The 18,232-nt window shown below is 44.0% G+C and overlaps 1 protein-coding gene across 1 annotated transcript; it reads right to left on the bottom strand.

Annotated features, from left to right (window-relative positions):
* Positions 1-2,573: 2,573 nt before the first annotated feature.
* Positions 2,574-15,060, bottom strand: LOC310800309 (proteasome subunit alpha type-1). Its single transcript, XM_083662890.1, has 10 exons — positions 14,958-15,060; positions 13,049-13,093; positions 12,828-12,929; positions 12,216-12,319; positions 11,988-12,076; positions 9,952-10,022; positions 9,649-9,778; positions 8,978-9,057; positions 5,921-6,025; positions 2,574-2,888 (listed from the first exon to the last, which is right to left on the bottom strand). Exons 1-10 carry the CDS (start codon positions 14,958-14,960, stop codon positions 2,820-2,822), a joined length of 798 nt encoding a protein of 265 aa, XP_083519016.1. The 5' UTR covers positions 14,961-15,060; the 3' UTR covers positions 2,574-2,819.
* Positions 15,061-18,232: the final 3,172 nt, after the last annotated feature.

Here is an 18,232-nt window from a genome sequence, read left to right as displayed (position 1 = left end):
AGTGTGTGTCAAAATAACGATTTTTCCAATGGCTCACCTGTCCCTCATTAGCTGCGTTACCTAGCCCCGTTTGGTAGGCTACGTTCTGCTAGCTATGCTAACGCTAGCAGAACGAGCAGAACGAGCAGAACGAGCTAGCTAAGGTTAACTAGCTACACAGTGACGTTTGCACCTAAATACATCCATGGTTTGCGCACGGCCATTTTTTTTCCCGATTCGTTTTTTTAATCAGTCATCCGAAAAAAATCGTCACACACAGAATCGTTGCAAACTGAGGCCGATGCGTTTTATCAATACTAGACAAATATTCGTCGTGTATCCACATTAACAACATGACAGACAGCCAGGCAGCAGCGATGTGGACTGAAGCAGACGACACGTCAGGGATGGTAACCGACAGGTGCTCCTCTCCTCCGCCTCCGTGCACACCTTCACCCGGCCGAGCAAGCCAGCGCTGTGGCACGGCTCCCCGGGGAGAGGGGGCAGCAAGCGGGCGCTGTGGCACGGCTCCCCGGGGGGAGAGGGGGCAGCAAGCGGGCGCTGTGGCACGGCTCCCCGGGGAGAGAGGGGCAGCAAGCCGGCGCTGTGGCACGGCTCCCCGGGGAGAGGGGGCAGCAAGCCGGCGCTGTGGCACGGCTCCCCGGGGGGAGAGGGGGCAGCAAGCGGGCGCTGTGGCACGGCTCCCCGGGGAGAGAGGGGCAGCAAGCCGGCGCTGTGGCACGGCTCCCCGGGGGGAGAGGGGGCAGAGCGCGGCCAGTTTTAGGTGGAGACAGCCGATGCCTCTCCTCCGCTCACAGACTGGACTCTAGTAAAGCCAACAACTGATGTAGGATGCAAGCAAAGATGGCCTACTTGTTCTAACACAGTAATCAAACTCACCTCGGGGCAGTTCAGGCCACATCCATGGCGGCTGGTTGGCTCGTAGTTTGGTTTCCATCAAGTACTGGCGTCCGCAACGAAATGACTCAATACTTGCAAAAGCGACCTCTCTCGTCGACTCCCTGGTGGTCATAGACTGCATCAAGCGTCGGGCTCTAGACTTAACGGCCCACACGGAAGCCAATCAGAGGCGGCGAAAATTCAAACGCACTTGACCCCGGGAAAATCCAGCAGGGTTGCCAGATGGGCGGGTTTTTCCGCCAAATTAGTGCATTGTGCGGGGGGGAATGAGCTAAGCCTTGGGCGGGTTTACACAAACTTTACATGGCAACTTGCTCCCATAGATTTGCATTTGTTTCTGCGGTTGTGTGCGTTTTGGTAGTTTTTGAACTAGCGTTAGTTTTCAAAAGCCAAACCACACTGAGCGAGAGGAAGCAGCTGATGGTCCTCTGAAGACTCCATCATGTCCATACTGTTCAAGTTTAGACAGACAGACAGACAGACTACTACCACACACACACACACACCCCACCACCACCACCAGGTCGACAACTATCACTAGTGGTTGGTTGCTGTTTTTGAAGTCTGTTACAGTATATTTTATGAGTTTGTATGTTTAAAACTGTATTTTCCCATGTTTGTAGTTCTTGTAGCCTACTATGTGCTTTGGCAACACTGTAATTCACTATGGTCGTGCCAATAAAGCCTCTTTGAATTGAAAATTGGGAGAGTGACAGAGAGAGCGCACAGGGGCGTAGATGTAGACAGTGCACCCCTGGCCTGAGGTAGAACTGGGGCCCTTGAGAGCAGACTCTCCATCAACATATTGGGTAGAGAACCTGCCCTTGCAAATGACTCAAATTGCCACCCCAGAAACATGCCTGTGTTCAAAGGCAAAAACCATTTCTGCCATGGTTTTATTTTTTGTAAAATAGTCAGTAGCAATCTATAATAAAATGATATGCTTATTCAACATCAAATCAACAATCATCAACATTAAACATGTTAAAGTCAGCAGTCATTTCAAAACCAGTGAAACAGCTGCTCTCAGGTGCTGCTTAATTTGACTGTTACCGGATGTCAGAGCGCTGTCCATGTTCTGATATCTTGCTCCATGACCTCTCTATTTTCCCCATAGAAGAGCATAAACTCATTGAACTGTAAAATTATGGACACATGTTGGGGGAAAATATATAGTCTATGCCACATGCATGTTAGTTACATTCTGATGCCATGACAAAGCACTTGCTTGTATTAGCAATTGTTTTTTTTTCTAAATTCTGAAACTCATGCTTTAGAAAAACAAAGTCACAATAATAGTCTGGAAACAAATATTTTCCCATACTTTTCCAGATCTGGAAAATACTAAAATCAAATTCCATACATTTCCATACTTGCATAGGAATCCTGTGATCTAGGTATACTATAGATGGTTTCAATTAATACAACATAAACATTCTAAATTGCCCCCAGCATACTTCCTGTTGCAGGGTTTGCTAGTACAATAACTGACAGGACATAAGCTAGGTTTCAAACGTTCCCTAGCAACACAATTCCAAGAAAACAATCTATAGGATTCAAATGTTGCACTTATTCAAAGTAATTTTTGATAAAGGCTCGATCTAAACTGCTAAAACATAGAGTGAGCACATCAATTCTAATAGTTTCTTTGCCCAAATTAAGAGAAGCAGCAATTCAGAAAAAAAGAGTTTTATTGTAGAATGGTTCATTCTACCCATACAAAAGCAACATCACATGATGTTAGCAGAGAGCATTGATTAATAGTTTAATAAGTGGCACATCACATTCACAACAGCATCTTTCATCTCTTTAAGAACTGCTTTGTGGCTTTTCAGTAAGTGTCAGGTTGGAGTTTGTGCCCGCCCCCCACTGATACAGGAAGTACATCATTGGCTGACTGGTTGAGTGACAGGGCTGTGTCAGTGCTCCATTGGCTCAGCAGCTGCAGCTGGATCTGCGGCAGCGGGTTCGTCTGCAGGCTGGGCAACCTGAGTCAATGAGCAAAGAAAAAAGCATTGGCATCACACAGGAGAGACGGAGGCCACAACCTCTCCATCAATCATGTTTATTCTAGAGCAGCGTTTCTCAACTGGTGGGTCGCGACCTTTGGGTCGCGGGGCCGTTTTGATTGGGTCGCGGATATTGGCCAATTTTTTTTTTTTTTTCATATTTCATTTGAGTTAAATTCAGATTATTGAAACTGGATTAGCCTGACCAGTTTTACTTGTTTAACAAGCTGAAGCATATGCTCTGCCTGTAATTCAAGAGAAGTCTGCCTTTTCATTTCATATTTAATTTTAGTTTAATTCAGATGATTGAAACTGGATTAGCATGGCCCCAGTTTAATTAAAAGTTATGACCAGTTTAACTAAAAAGCATATAGCCTGCCTGTGATTCAAGAAAAGTCTGCATTTTTATTTAATATTAGTTAAATTCAGACTATTGAAACTGGATTAGCATGACCAGGTTAACTTGTTTTATTATTATTATTAATAACTTAAACCTAAAACATATAGGCTAGGCATGTAATTCAAGATAAGTCTGCCTTTTATTTCATATTTCATACAGTTCAAATAAGACTTTCTGAGCATGACCAGTTTGACTTGTTTAAATTTAAAAACATATAGGGCCTGTAATTCAAGTCTGGTTTTTAGCCCTAGTTGCACTTCTGTTGCACTTTTTTGTTCATTTGACAGTGCATGAAGGCGCTATTTTTTGTGCAATAAATTTGAGTGGTTTAAAAAAAAATCTGAAATTTGGGTCGCGACTTCATGACAAGGAAAATAGTGGGTCCTGAGGCTACACCAGTTGAGAACCACTGTTCTAGAGAATATTCTTTCATCCAAATGGCCTACATCAACATTTTTAATTCAAACACTCAAACATGGGGTGATTGGGAAGGAAGGGGAGGGAGTCTTGTAAAGAGAAATCTGTGCTTATAAAGAGAAATAAATATTCCCAAACAAAATAAACAATCAATATAACCAACAGAGTGATGTCAAAAAAGATAAGCCCTCTAGTACATATAGGGGTGAAACGATTAGCATTTTAAACTGTGATAAAATTCCTGACGGTTAGCATTATGTTTCAAATGTTCATGATCATAAAAACCGCACGCACCCCGGCACATTTGGCGAGGGCTTTGACACACAAGCATGTCAAGGCTTTTTAGCAACAGTTTCCCAGACGCAGTTGAGCAGCCTTGGTGAAGTGATTTCAGTGAGTGTATAAGTATTTGTGGGGTCTGACTTTTCAATATAGTTTATGCTGAAAATTCAGACCCCACAAATACATTGCTGCGATGATAGATACTGATAACGTGATTATTTTGGTCACTATAATCGTGACATAAAAATTTGAATACCGTTTCAACTCTAAGGCTACGTTCACACAGCCATCCTTAGTGCTTGAATCTGACTTGATGCTCACATCAGATTTTTTTGTGTGGCTGTTCACACAGACTTTTTAAAAGTGGCCCATATCCGACTCCAGTGTGAACAGATCACGGACATGAAGTGACCCGCATGCGCAGAAGAACGTCACACGCAGCACACTGCTGTTCTACATAAACCCGGAAGACAGCAGTAAACATGGCGGTAGCTGACGATGTTGTTTCATCTGTTGTTCACGGTTTAATTTCAATGTCCGCGTGTTGGTCCTCCCCCTCCCTCCTCCCGCCAGCGCAGAATAGTGACGAATGTCCCTCTGGAATGACGTAAAAGTCACATTGAAGTGGTGGACGCTGCCAGGAAATTTGTGGATATTGAAGACATTTCGGGAGATGACTTGACGAAAACGCTGAATGAAGCGTTCGCTTCGGCCTAGACGACTGGGGCCACAGTATGGATATTGGGGTGAATGGGCGCATTTTGGGTGGACACTTTTTATTGTATTTGCACTATAGTTTTGGCAATACAGTAGGTGGCGGTAATGCACCATTTAAGGATGCCAACTGCCATAAAACTCAACAGAAGAAGAAGAAGTCACATTGAAGCATTAAGTCAGATATGGGCCAGATGTCTGTTCACACCGGAGTCACTTTCAAAAACATCAGATTCGAATCTGATGTTTTACCACATTTGAAAGTAGCCCAGGTCGTCTTTAAAAAAGTCACTTTCAATGTGACTTGTACTGTAGTGTTCACACAGTCATGAAAAAGACTGATCTGAGTCACTTAGGGGGGAAAAGATTAGATTCAAGCACTAAAGATGGCTGTGTGAACGTAGCCTTACGGCCGGCACACACATCTTGCGTGTACCTACCTAGTGCGTGTGCGTGGCGTGGGGGCTGCGGCTGGCACGCCCGCGGCATCCACACAGGCAGCGTGGCTGCTGTGTTGCAGCTGCTGCGCTGCTGTCTGTCTGCCAACTCTCTTCCTATAGAGTTTACCTTTTATTAAATTGGCTATAAACAATACAATGATGATTTTAACTGAAGATCGCTTGGGCTCACTTCAGAATCAAGGCAGTATGATTTGTGTGTGTGTGGTGGGGAGGGGAGGAACGAAGCCACGTTGTAGCCTATGTGGTTTTCAGAGGGCAGGAGAACTGCAGCTGTGAGCTCAGCTCATCCTCTCGTCTTAAATCAAAACGAGCCTTGATTGGCTGTGGCTGCCCCTGTAAAATATCATTTTAATGTCTTTTTGTGTCTATTTGTGTAGAGACACGCTAGAGACACGCGCGCGGTAAAAGGAAAAAATAGGCGTCGCTTCTATTCTCTAGATGACGCGCGTCTCACGCCTCGCAAGACACGCGTCTGATGCCGGTGGTGTGGCTGCTGTAACTTGTTAACATGGGCGCCGAAATGAAAATCAACAGGTAACGCCACGCAGACGCACAGCAGACGCAAGATGTGTGTCCCGGCCGTTAGGGGGGAAAAGATTAGATTCAAGCACTAAGGATGTTCTGTGTGAACGTACCCTAAGTGGAGACTGATCCCATCTGTCTATACAACAGTGATTATTACATGGCCACATGGAAAACTGTTCCCTGTTCCCAACTGACATTAGCCCCCTCAGTACCTTTCTCTGTGGCCTCTCCTCCAGCCCCTCCAGGTAGGAAGCCACGTCATCGTCGTCATAAATGGTGAACTCCATGTCCTTCCCCACAATGCCGATGGAAACATTCTGAAAAATGGGAAATATACTGTACTATATATATACTGTACATATGCATTGTTTCATATATACATATTTAAAATAGACACTTTACACCACAATTTTGTAAATGTTTAAATGTACCCGTGCCTTGTTTGTTTTAACTTGTACATACTTTTTTGTGTGTGAGTACTTTGAGAACAACGCAAACCGGAGTCAAATTCCTTGTATGTGTACAGTACCAATAAATAGCCACTCCATGACGAGCTGGTGGAACACATGAGCACTTTAAAAGTGCTTCACTTTCAGTACAAGACTGATTCCACCCAGATGCACCACAGGAGGTCATTCAAACTCTTTAACTTCTCCCTCAGAGCGTCAGACACTCTGAGTCAGTCAACAACAATATAGCCTTGAACTCTCTCCACCCATCAAAAGAAAAAATAAATATGGCTAATATATATCTGATTGTGCAATAACTGCTAACTACTGCAATAATCAAATAATCCACACTGTTACTGTTCCATTTTTACTGACTGGACCCAAATGCACCTTAATCTTTATTATTATTACTTAGTATCACTCACACTGCTGTGTGCTGTATATAATATAATATCGTGTGCCTCACATATTTCACTTTTTTACTAAATGGTACTTGATAAGGATTGTAGGAGAAGGCACATATGTGTGACACTTCATTGTAAAGGCTACGTAACTTATATTTTATTGTTTTTATGGTATATTCCTATCCTATGGCTCTTATGGCTCTTATGTGGGACGGCACGGTGGCTCAGTGGTTAACACTGTTGCCTCACAGCAAGAAGGTCCCGGGTTCGAACCCCGGTCCGTCCCAGGTCCTTTCTGTGTGGAGTTTGCATGTTCTCCCCGTGTCCGTGTGGGTTTTCTCCGGGTGCTCCGGTTTCCTCCCACCATCAAAGAAAGACATGTATGTTAGGGTTAATACTCCTGTCAGTGCCCCTGACCAAGGTACTGACAAAAGAACTGGAGTTGGTCCCCGGGCGCTGCACAGTGGCTGCCCACTGCTCCTAGTTCTAGGAAGGTTCCTAGTAGAGGATGGGTCAAATGCAGAGGATGAATTTCCCCCCAAGGGGATAAATAAAGGATAACTTAACTTAACTTATAATGGTTCGATGTTTATATTTTTCCACATCTGAGTGCGAGCAACTGTAGCATGACTACATTTTCACCTGAGGTATCAATCAAAGTTATTCTGATAAAGCCAATTCTGATACTTAGGAAGCGGCTGGACAGTAATATACTGTACTTATGAAGCGGCCTGTACAGTGGTTCATTTCCATTGACTGAGGAAGACATGCTTTCATATTTATGTGAGCATTCTGCTTTTTGTTTCATGGCTCTATCTTGAAGAGTGGTTATGATACACATGACATCACGGTCAGGACAGCACAGTCACATGACATCACGGTCAGGACAGCACAGTCACATGACATCACGGTCAGGACAGCACAGTCACATGACATCACGGTCAGGACAGCACAGTCACGTGACATCACGGTCAGGACAGCACAGTCACATGACATCACGGTCAGGACAGCACAGTCACATGACATCACGGTCAGGACAGCACAGTCACGTGACATCACGGTCAGGACATCACGGTCACATGACATCACGGTCAGGACAGCACAGTCACGTGACATCACGGTCAGGACAGCACAGTCACGTGACATCACGGTCAGGACAGCACAGTCACGTGACATCACGGTCAGGACAGCACAGTCACGTGACATCACGGTCAGGACAGCACGGTCACATGACATCACGGTCAGGACAGCACAGTCACATGACATCACGGTCAGGACAGCACAGTCACGTGACATCACGGTCAGGACAGCACATGACATCATGGTCAGGACAGCACAGTCACGTGACATCATGGTCAGGACAGCACAGTCACGTGACATCATGGTCAGGACAGCACAGTCACGTGACATCACGGTCAGGACAGCACATGACATCATGGTCAGGACAGCACAGTCACGTGACATCATGGTCAGGACAGCACAGTCACGTGACATCATGGTCAGGACAGCACAGTCACGTGACATCACGGTCAGGACAGCACAGTCACGTGACATCATGGTCAGGACAGCACAGTCACGTGACATCACGGTCAGGACAGCACATGACATCATGGTCAGGACAGCACAGTCACGTGACATCACGGTCAGGACAGCACATGACATCATGGTCAGGACAGCACAGTCACGTGACATCATGGTCAGGACAGCACAGTCACGTGACATCACGGTCAGGACAGCACAGTCACGTGACATCATGGTCAGGACAGCACATGACATCACGGTCAGGACAGCACATGACATCATGGTCAGGACAGCACAGTCACGTGACATCATGGTCAGGACAGCACAGTCACGTGACATCACGGTCAGGACAGCACATGACATCACGGTCAGGACAGCTCACGGTCAGGACAGCACATGACATCATGGTCAGGACAGCACAGTCACGTGACATCATGGTCAGGACAGCACAGTCACATGACATCATGGTCAGGACAGCACAGTCACGTGACATCACGGTCAGGACAGCACAGTCACGTGACATCACGGTCAGGACAGCACAGTCACGTGACATCATGGTCAGGACAGCACAGTCACATGACATCATGGTCAGGACAGCACAGTCACGTGACATCACGGTCAGGACAGCACAGTCACATGACATCACGGTCAGGACAGCACAGTCATTTGAGATGGTTTTGTGTTTTGCTCCGTCTTCTGCTGTTGATGTCTTCGCTGCACTGCAATACTGCACCAAGTCAAATTCCTCGTTTGTCATCAGATGACTCACTGTGGCTATTAAACTATTCAAATGAATGTTGACAAACACAAACGTCTCCCATGTAAGCAGGATGTGGCTACAGGGCCTGGACAAAGACAACATCGGCTGTGTATGTGGGGTTTGGAGCTGCTGTACCTTGGTGGTGAGGTCCTGCTCTGAGGGGAGAGTTTCTCTGAGAGCCCGGAGGCCGTGCTCCACCAGCTCATTCAGGGTACCTGTATAAAAAATATATATAATAATAAATAGGCATAGCATGGCATGGGTGAAAAGACAATCCCAATACTTGGTTCTTAAGCGAGTCTTCTTGCTTGTCAATCAGTAAGTATTCCGTTTTTACAGAACAATGTAATTGCGTTTAACGTGCTATTATGTTCTATGATTCTGATGTTTTGTACTTGTTTGTTGTTGTTGTGTTTTTGTGGTGTTATTTGCCTCTGTCTGTGAAACCTTTTTAAATTGTGCTGCCTATCTTGGGCACGACTGCCCGGCAGAGGAGATATTGTATCTCTATGAGACCTTCCTGGTTAGATGCAGATACATATCCCCGTCTTCTTTTGAGTTGATTTTTTTTTTGCACCTCCATAACCACTTATCATAAAAGGTTGTTTGGGTGAATATTCATACTTGAACTATGAGAAATTAGTGCCTGGCTGATAAATAAGAACACCGATAACTTCCTAAATTTTTATAGTGGCTTAAGCACACAACATTTGCCAGTAATTGTAGGTTAAAAAAAATCTGTTAACATTTCAGTAAGTGACAAAAGAAAATAAATGCCATAAATAAAAATATGAGTTTCTTCTTACAGTCCATGAACTTGTCCATGGATCTCTCCAGGTAGGTGCGTGCAGACTGAGAGCGCGCACCGATGGACATGGCTTTGCAGTCGAAATAGTTGGCAGACGGGCAAGTCTGGTAGATGTGAGGTCCCATGTCCTGGGTGAGGCAAGATAAATTTATGTCAGCTATGATCACATTTTTGTATTCCATAACAAATCCTAATAAGCCTTATTTTTCCACAATTACAGTACCTACAAAGTAATTATTTAAACGGTGAAAATAAGAATCAAATAAAACATTTAACCGTGTCCATGATAATACAAACTTACATCATAGCCAGCGATGAGCAGTCCAACACCGTAGGGCCTCCTGCCATACCTTTGTGTTGGGATTTGGGTTTCTGAACATCTGGTCAAGGATCACTGCTGACATCTACGCTTAAGTTTTATTTTTCAAAAGGTTCTTTGACTGAGCACAGCCACTAGAGCAGTTGCAGTTAAGTGCCTTGCTCAGGGGCACATTCACAATACAGTAGTTGTTGGGGGAGAGGAGAGCATTGCTTGTTCACAGCTCAGACACTGAGCAGGAAACCATCTGTTCATTCAAACCAGAGTGGCTGATTCATCAAATAATTCACTGGCCACTTTTCTTTGCAAATAAGTGTATATTTAGATGTGTGTTTGAAGCTCAGAATGAGTTCATTACTTGCCAAACTGGCTGGTAGAGTTGACAAACGCACAGGCTAAACTAAAATATACCTGCATTTAGATGGTAGCTGGTGTTAATGCAATACACTGTATATAGACCCTTTTAGAGTGGACGTCACAGGGTTAGTTGTGCATGCATCGCGGTATCCAAAACTCTGAGGAACTCAAGCCGAAACGTGAGAGTTCCCCGGAATACAGGAAAAAGACGTCTTGTGTCGTCTAGACGCTGGACATTCCCACTATAGGAATATGAGGATGTCCGGCACTGCAACTTTGAGATGTAGTTGGATCCTAGACCCATCCTGACAGTGAGTACGGGTCAAGAAACCTCACCCCATTGAAAGAGTTCGCTTATTTGTGTAAGATAACCTGTCTGTTGCTGGCAAAGCTTTAAAATATGTGGAGGAGGCGTCCGGATCTTCCATATTTCTATGAAAGCTGAACCGCTAGGTGTAACTTTCTGCAACCAGTTTGGCTCCGCCCACAAAATACGTAATAGACCCCTTATACGACTACGTCACACTGACATCATGCAGCGTCGATGCGCAAGACGGAGGCAGAAAGACACAAAGCCAGAATCGAAAAGCTATTGTAGCAGAGTATTCGGGTCCGCCTATTCACACTTGGTTAATAAAATAATAAATGATAGAGCCAGGCTGTAAGGTTATAACAAGCTTCTCCCCACATATCCTGTTCTACGCAACTCGAGGGAACATACACAGCCTCGCACACACGCAATAGAACACAACACAACACTGAACAGTCTGTTACACTATCAACAAAGCAAGGACTAAAGTTTTACCAAATCCCGTCAACTCATACTGCTTTTAATGCTAACCGTAGGTGTCTTTGGTTGCAAGCCGAAAGAGGAAATCGTTAAAAATGCCCGACTTTGCAGTGCTCGCTCATTTCAGATCAGGTAAGCTGTAGCTGTAGGCTGCTAGTAACATCCACATCGCTCAGTTAGTTAACAACCAAGTAACGTTAAATAATGTCATTATTGAGTTGAACTGATTGGAACGAGGACATCATTAAAAATGCCTGACTTTGTAGTGCTCATTTCATAATCAGGTAAGCTGCCTGAAGCTGTAGGCTGCTCAGCCACATCGCTCGGTTAGTTAACGACCAAGTAACGTTACGTTACATAATGTCATTATTGAGTTGTGTGCATTATCAACATAACAATATATCTTTGCAAGTTACAGAATAATTATCTACGCTATCCCCAGTTATAAAGGAATGCACGATATGTATTGCTGGCCACTACGCTTGGCCAATTGACAGCGCCAGTGCGTATGGGTCTGTAAGACATATCCCATTAACCAACGTTAATTTCGATGCATAACATTGCTTATCACTAGGCGATAAGCTGTTGTAGTAAGCCGAGAACTGCATTTTTAAACTAAAATCTAGCTGTGTGTCGCAGATGAGCACAGAGCAGTCCTGACAGCGGGGCTTTTACACAGTTCTCTGTGTCTGTCAATGCTGGGCTCACGGCTTTTTGCCTACACGATGCGCGCGCAGCTCCAATGTTGACAGCTGTATAAGGGGTCTATTGCTGTTTACTGTTTACAAACAGTAAAAGGGTGTATACAATAATAGTTATGAGATGACACTTCCTCGATTACAGAAATTTAAGTTGACAATTGAGAGGATACTGCTGCCGATGAGAGTGACGAGGCGGGACACGGGGAGGGGCCTGTCGAAGACAAACCTTGAGTCCAAGCACTCCTGACGCATGAAGTTACTGTGGGGAGGGAGGCAGATGGGAGAGAGGGGGTTGGAATATAACAATACTATAATCAATTTATCTTTCTGAACATATAGCTTCACTGAAAATAAAGCTGGCCTGCGCCATCAAGGAGGAGGGTGTAGCTGTGACCTACCAGAGCAGTCTGGCATCTGCGGTCAGTCCGGCTATGGAGATACCGATGTGGTTGTCGACATGGAGGACCTTCTTCTGGTGGGCGGCCAGTTCAGACTGGGCTCTCTTGTAGAGAGAAGGAAACATGACACAACAAGCATGAGTTATCTTCTATCTCCTTAAGTGTTGTTCAGAAACTGATCCTCCACTTCTTGTGTCCTCTGATTAGTGTGTTACTGTTCATGTATTGAATAGCTCTAGGTAGCCATAATGGCATCTGGTCAAGGACTACAGATGACAATGTGCCTTTTAAGCCAACTCTGAAACACTGAAATAGAGTGAAACAGCACATCCACCAGAGTTAAATACAAATATTTGGTTAACCCAAATTTAATTTACAGTCTTTATGCTCCCATTTCAACCGGACCAAATTCCAAGTGTTTGATTCCCTCAATGTACATGTCGCAGCAGGTGTATAGATAACAAACAGGTAAATAGTACTGTAACTGTATATGGGTACACTTTCATGAAACCACACAACTTTTTATGGCAATGTGCCAAGGCAGGAGATGAACCAAACAGCACCATTAAACCAAACAGCAGTATTATTGATAGGCAAGTTAGTTTATTGTACCTTGAGTGCAACCAGGACTGCATGGGTTGTGGACTTGAGTCCAACTGTTGCAGACCCTTGCTTCACTGCCTCCATTGCATACTCAATCTGGTGAATACGGCCCTGGAACACAAATGCACGCTTTCCTTAATCTGATACGATGTGGCATGTCAGTGAAACAGTGACATCGTTGCTTAGCTTACGTAGATGAAAGGCAGAAGGCAAGGCAAAAGGTGACTTACCTGCGGGCTCCATACCGTGACATCATTGTCGTACTGATTGCGGAACTAGAGGTGAAAAAACAAAGCGTGATTTGAAAATGACATTAAGAAGGTATTTCAATTATTGCAACACACCAGTACTGAGCAGCTTAGCTTACATAATTGTCTTGCATAGCGGGCAGTTTCCTCAGTTACAGTCAACAAGTTCTAGGCTCCACGAGTGCACGAGACTCTCTCTGCGTTACTCCTCTACACCCTCTAGCCTGGGGCATTATGTTACTACTAAATAAATGATAAGGCGACCAGCTTGGAAAGCACACCAGTTAGAGGCTTTGTCTACAGCCAACTCGTCATGGAGCATCATGCACTCCTGTAAATCCACTTCTCATTCCATAATGTTGATCATGATGATACAGTATATGTACTAGGCGTTAGCGCTGGGTTCTACTTAGTCTCTCCCCAGACTCAAATATTATGTTGAATCGCTGCGCTCCGCATACTACAAGTGAGTCTGTGCCAGTTAACAGCCACTGCTGGTTTTGAAGGCGGGTTGAAATTGAATGAGTGACAGGTCGTAGCACCGATGAGAGAGCGGTTCGAAAAATGGGCTGCGCCTCCCGTGTTGTCTGATCGCAAAGTCGTTACTGATTGGAGAGGACTGAAGCCATCACTGGCATATGACTGGCCAAGTGAACGGTTCCCTCCCATAAGCAGCCCTCTGAGGGAATGTGTCCCAGTCAGACCCAGAGAGAGATCTACATTACATTACGTCATTTGGCAGACGCTTTTATCCAAAGCGACTTACAATAACACATTTTTGTCAGCAATAGAGCAATCAAGTATGCAACACAGTCTATCTGCAGCATGCAGTAACGTAGTGTATCAGCGTAAGAACTCTCATGGGTCTGGCGTTGAGACTAGGTTCTACTATACTGCTCAAAAGTATAAATGCAACACTTGTTTTTGCTCCAATTTTTCACGAGTTGAAAAAAGGACAACCACTCTAAAATGTGCAGTTTTATCCAGTCTTCCATAGTTCAGTGTCCATAAGTGTCCCCCCCCCCCAAAAAAAAAAAAAGATAAAACTGCACATTTTAGAGTGGATTTTTATTTATTGTGATAATCACATAATCATGCTGTTTTATCAGCATCTGATATGCCACACCAGGTGGATGGATTATCTTGGCAAAGACAGTGCTCTCTAACAGATTTAAACAAAATTGTTAAGACAATTTGAGGGAAATAAGCATTTGTCTTGGATCTTTTATTTCAACTCGTGGGGGAAATGGCAGCACAAACAAAAGTGTTGCGTTTATATTTTTGTTCAGTATAAATGACAGTGGGCAGCTTAACGTTGGCTGGATAAACTGTGGACGATCAGCCAAAACAGCAAGCTGACCAGTGACACAAGTTGACTTTGTTATAACGCTCACTGTTTAAGAGCCCGGCCAAAGGGAAAGCGAAACAAACCATGACTGGCAAGTGCAAGCTAAAGTGAAGCCGACTGAATTTGGTTCATGGATGTAACGTTCTGGTGCTAGCTTACGTTAGCATGCTAACGCAACGCGATAACGTTAACGCTAGCCAAGTTAAATATTAGCGATAACGGCGATGAACTGTCATAGCCTACCTTTAACGTGAGACTGTTGAACAATAATTGGTTACAGAAAGTTTAGTTAGCTGACTGCACATCTTTTAGCTAACTGCCATCAACATGCTAACGTTAGCTACGGCGTTTTGCTTACTCACAGTGCAGTCCAGTCGAAAGTTGGCTAGCTAACGTTAGCTTAGAGTGTGAGTAAATGCACCCCGTTTCTGAGTGTTTTATTAGAATCCTTACAAGTGATTGTTACGCGATTTGTTTACTTTGGTGGTAGCGTATATATCGTATTAGAATGATCAAACTATATCATAATCCATTCATTCTCACCATCTCTGCCTCTGAAATTGTCGCTTCTCTGCCTGTCTGAGCTGTGATTCCAATTTGATTTATCTTCCTGGACCCGATGCCAGGAACAGCAGAAGAGCTCCGATGTCAATGAGTGATCGATTGAATTGCCTTTCTAACAATCAACCAAAACAAAGAAACAAATAGATTTTCAATATCTCAAAATAAAATTATAGCTGCTGCGCAGCAATGGGTCGTGGCCGGGCAAGTCTCAAGTCTTTTAGCTATAGTCCAAGTCACGTCTCAAGTTTTTAGTCACAAGTCCAAAACTAACAAGGAATCTTTTTTCTTTCACAGTATCATTTGTAATTCTTTGGATGTATAGAAAGCAAGCTGCTGGTATCCATGCTCTATAGGTTCTAGGCATAGATGGTACATGTTTTAATCTAGGCTTGCAGTGTAAAAGCAACATTCCACTATCTCAGTCGCAGTGTAAATGTATGAACACTAGGTGGCAGCAGTAAATTGGAAGACATGTTGATGGGGGCTTCATTAATTTGGCTGTAGAGATGAAGATGAACAAGATGCAACATTTTCTGTTTGTTTTACAAATCCCCGATTCTAAAAGAAAGATGAACAATATACCACCCTAGATGTGGAGCCATACGGTGGGTAGGATGAACTTAGTCAGCTACAGTGAAACAAAATAATTTGTGGTCATGCCAAAGAGTAAAAACTGGCCTATACAACAGTGCAACAATTAAATTGTACAGTAGGTAGGTCAAATATCATGCATAATCAGCATAGGAATCCACGTATTGCACATTAACATAATTGACAGTTGCATTATTATCCAAGTTGCTTATTTCAGCATAACATAAGCACAGTAGGTGAAGTGATTGGTGCATAAAACATGCAGATAATTCAGCAGTTCATGTGCTGTCTGTCACACAGTATGGACACAGCCAGCTGACGTGTACTGGCAGCTATGGCAGGCTTGGCAGATCCATATGAATCAGCACAGTGGCTTTAAAGCCAGCATTCTTTATTATGTCTTGTAAAAAATAAAAATAAATTAATGAAAAAAGATGATGATTCACACATTTTACTCATAAACTAGCAGTGGTGAGCATTTCTGTTTCAAGTTTTCTACATGCTCCTCATGGATGACTTAAAACAATGAAAGTACAAATAAACTGCATTGGAATGACTATCCTTGTCAGAAAACAGCTATACATTTATAAATAAATAGAAAAATTATACACATAACATAGCAACATATAATATAGCCTGTAATATCCTACACTAATGATAAGGCCATGATAGACTCACTAATGAAGACACACTGTAGGTCCCTATAGGAATATTACAGTGAATTTTCATTGAGTCAAGAAAAACAAATAGGACGTTTTGAGAAATTCTAGTGGATTATTATTATTATTACTTCGGCTGGCTATGGCTTCTGTTGGTGACATGCTTTACAGTGATCATCTTTATAAATGTCCAAATCTACTGAGTAATGGAAAACATGGGTGAGTTTTTATGGCTGGATTAAATATATCTGTGGAAACCAGTCATTGTTGTGTTGTGTTCTTTTATTTGAATTGTTTTTGTTTTTGTTTTAACAGGGCCACGAGTGATTGGCTATGGTGGTGCAGATAATGAAGCGAACAGGTGAATGGTGGGATTACAAATGAGTCTCTAATAACATGATAATAACTCATGTTTTCCACGTGGAATATTGCTCCACATCCTTCCAAATAATGCTTCAAAATGTCTAGATTCTCTGCGACTCAACAAACGGATACAGAAGTTCATGTTTTATTTTGAAGAGATTTGTGTCAGATTGTGTCACATCCCACGGCAAGACGTGTTGCTCTGCAGTCACAGGAATGCCCACTGACAGCCAGTCTCCCTCACGTCACGTCCAGCCCTGTGTCTGGGTTTCAGCTGGAAACGGCCGGGCCTTTTTCCCTCTGTTAATGATATCTGATGTCCCCTTGATGAATTAATAGAGCTGTGCTGACGAGCTCTTGATCCGGGGGAGAGATGAATTAATAGAGCTGTGCTGACGAGCTCTCCTCCTCTGCCAAGGCGGCGCGGCACGGCGCGGCGGGGCGGCCATTACATCAGCAGGCCAACCTCCTCCTTTGTGATTGAGATTGTAGAAGCCGTGCTGAGCTCAGCATGTTTCTCCTGGGGGCCTCATTTAACTCTGCCAAACGGCCCCCTGTTTAATTTTTCAAATGGAGAGCAGCCTGAGTCACTCTGCGATGGGGCCAAGCCACACCGTGGACTGGGCACTCACACTCTGAGATGAGGCCAAGCCACACCGTGGACTGGGCACTCACACTCTGAGATGGGGCCAAGCCACACCGTGGACTGGGCACTCACACTCTGAGATGAGGCCAAGCCACACCGTGGACTGGGCACTCACACTCTGAGATGAGGCCAAGCCACACCGTGGACTGGGCACTCACATGGCATTCATGGTTTTCAGGATTGCTTAATTACAAAGACAAAACTTCAAAGAGCAAAGTCTTGCTATTTCCACGCTAACACACACTGTGTAGAAAAGGCTCCGTAATGGCCCACCATCAGGCCTGTTCGTGGAGCCCACGACGCAATGATGATGTCACCACCGTGACATCATCGGTGATGATGTCAGAGTTCACCCTGCGAGGTCATCGGTGATGTCAGACGGTCTAGACTGTCTCCAGACTGTGTGATGTCAGACGTGACTTTGTGAGGTCATCAATGATGTCATACCTCCCGGGACATTGTGACATCACCAATGATGTCATACCTCGAATGTGGGAGGTATAAAAGTGATGGTCTCTGTTATGTTGTTCCCTATCTGTTCTCTGTCCCTGCAATCTATCTATCCATCTATCTGCTAGCTACTCTGTATATTGCTTCTGCCTGATATCTCAAATAAATTGCCTGAAAGACATCTCTGTGGTTCTAATCGATCACCCTTACCTAAGATCCAGCAAACTTCACACAAACTGAGACTGAGACAGGTCTTGAACAAAGTTAATTTTCTGCTGATCTGTCTGTCTGAAAAATGATATTTTAGTGTGGGAATGCTCAGAAGATATGTGACTTGCGGAAAATGGGCCAAATATTTACTTTGATGACTATGGAAAGTCATCATAATCATAGTAGTCATAATCTGAAATCACTTCACTCCTATTGACTCCAATAGACTCAGGACCTGCCACAAGTCTCCTAAGTGGGCGTGGCCATGTAAAACCATGGACAAAACTCATGTGACACAGATACAGGAAGTGACTTGAAGTTGAAGTGTCTTGCTT

Source organism: Poromitra crassiceps, assembly GCF_964638095.1.
Source record: "Poromitra crassiceps genome assembly, chromosome: 30".
Taxonomy (NCBI): domain Eukaryota; kingdom Metazoa; phylum Chordata; class Actinopteri; order Beryciformes; family Melamphaidae; genus Poromitra; species Poromitra crassiceps.
Note: the sequence above shows the minus strand (reverse complement) of the source record. Positions and strands in the feature narration are given on the sequence as shown.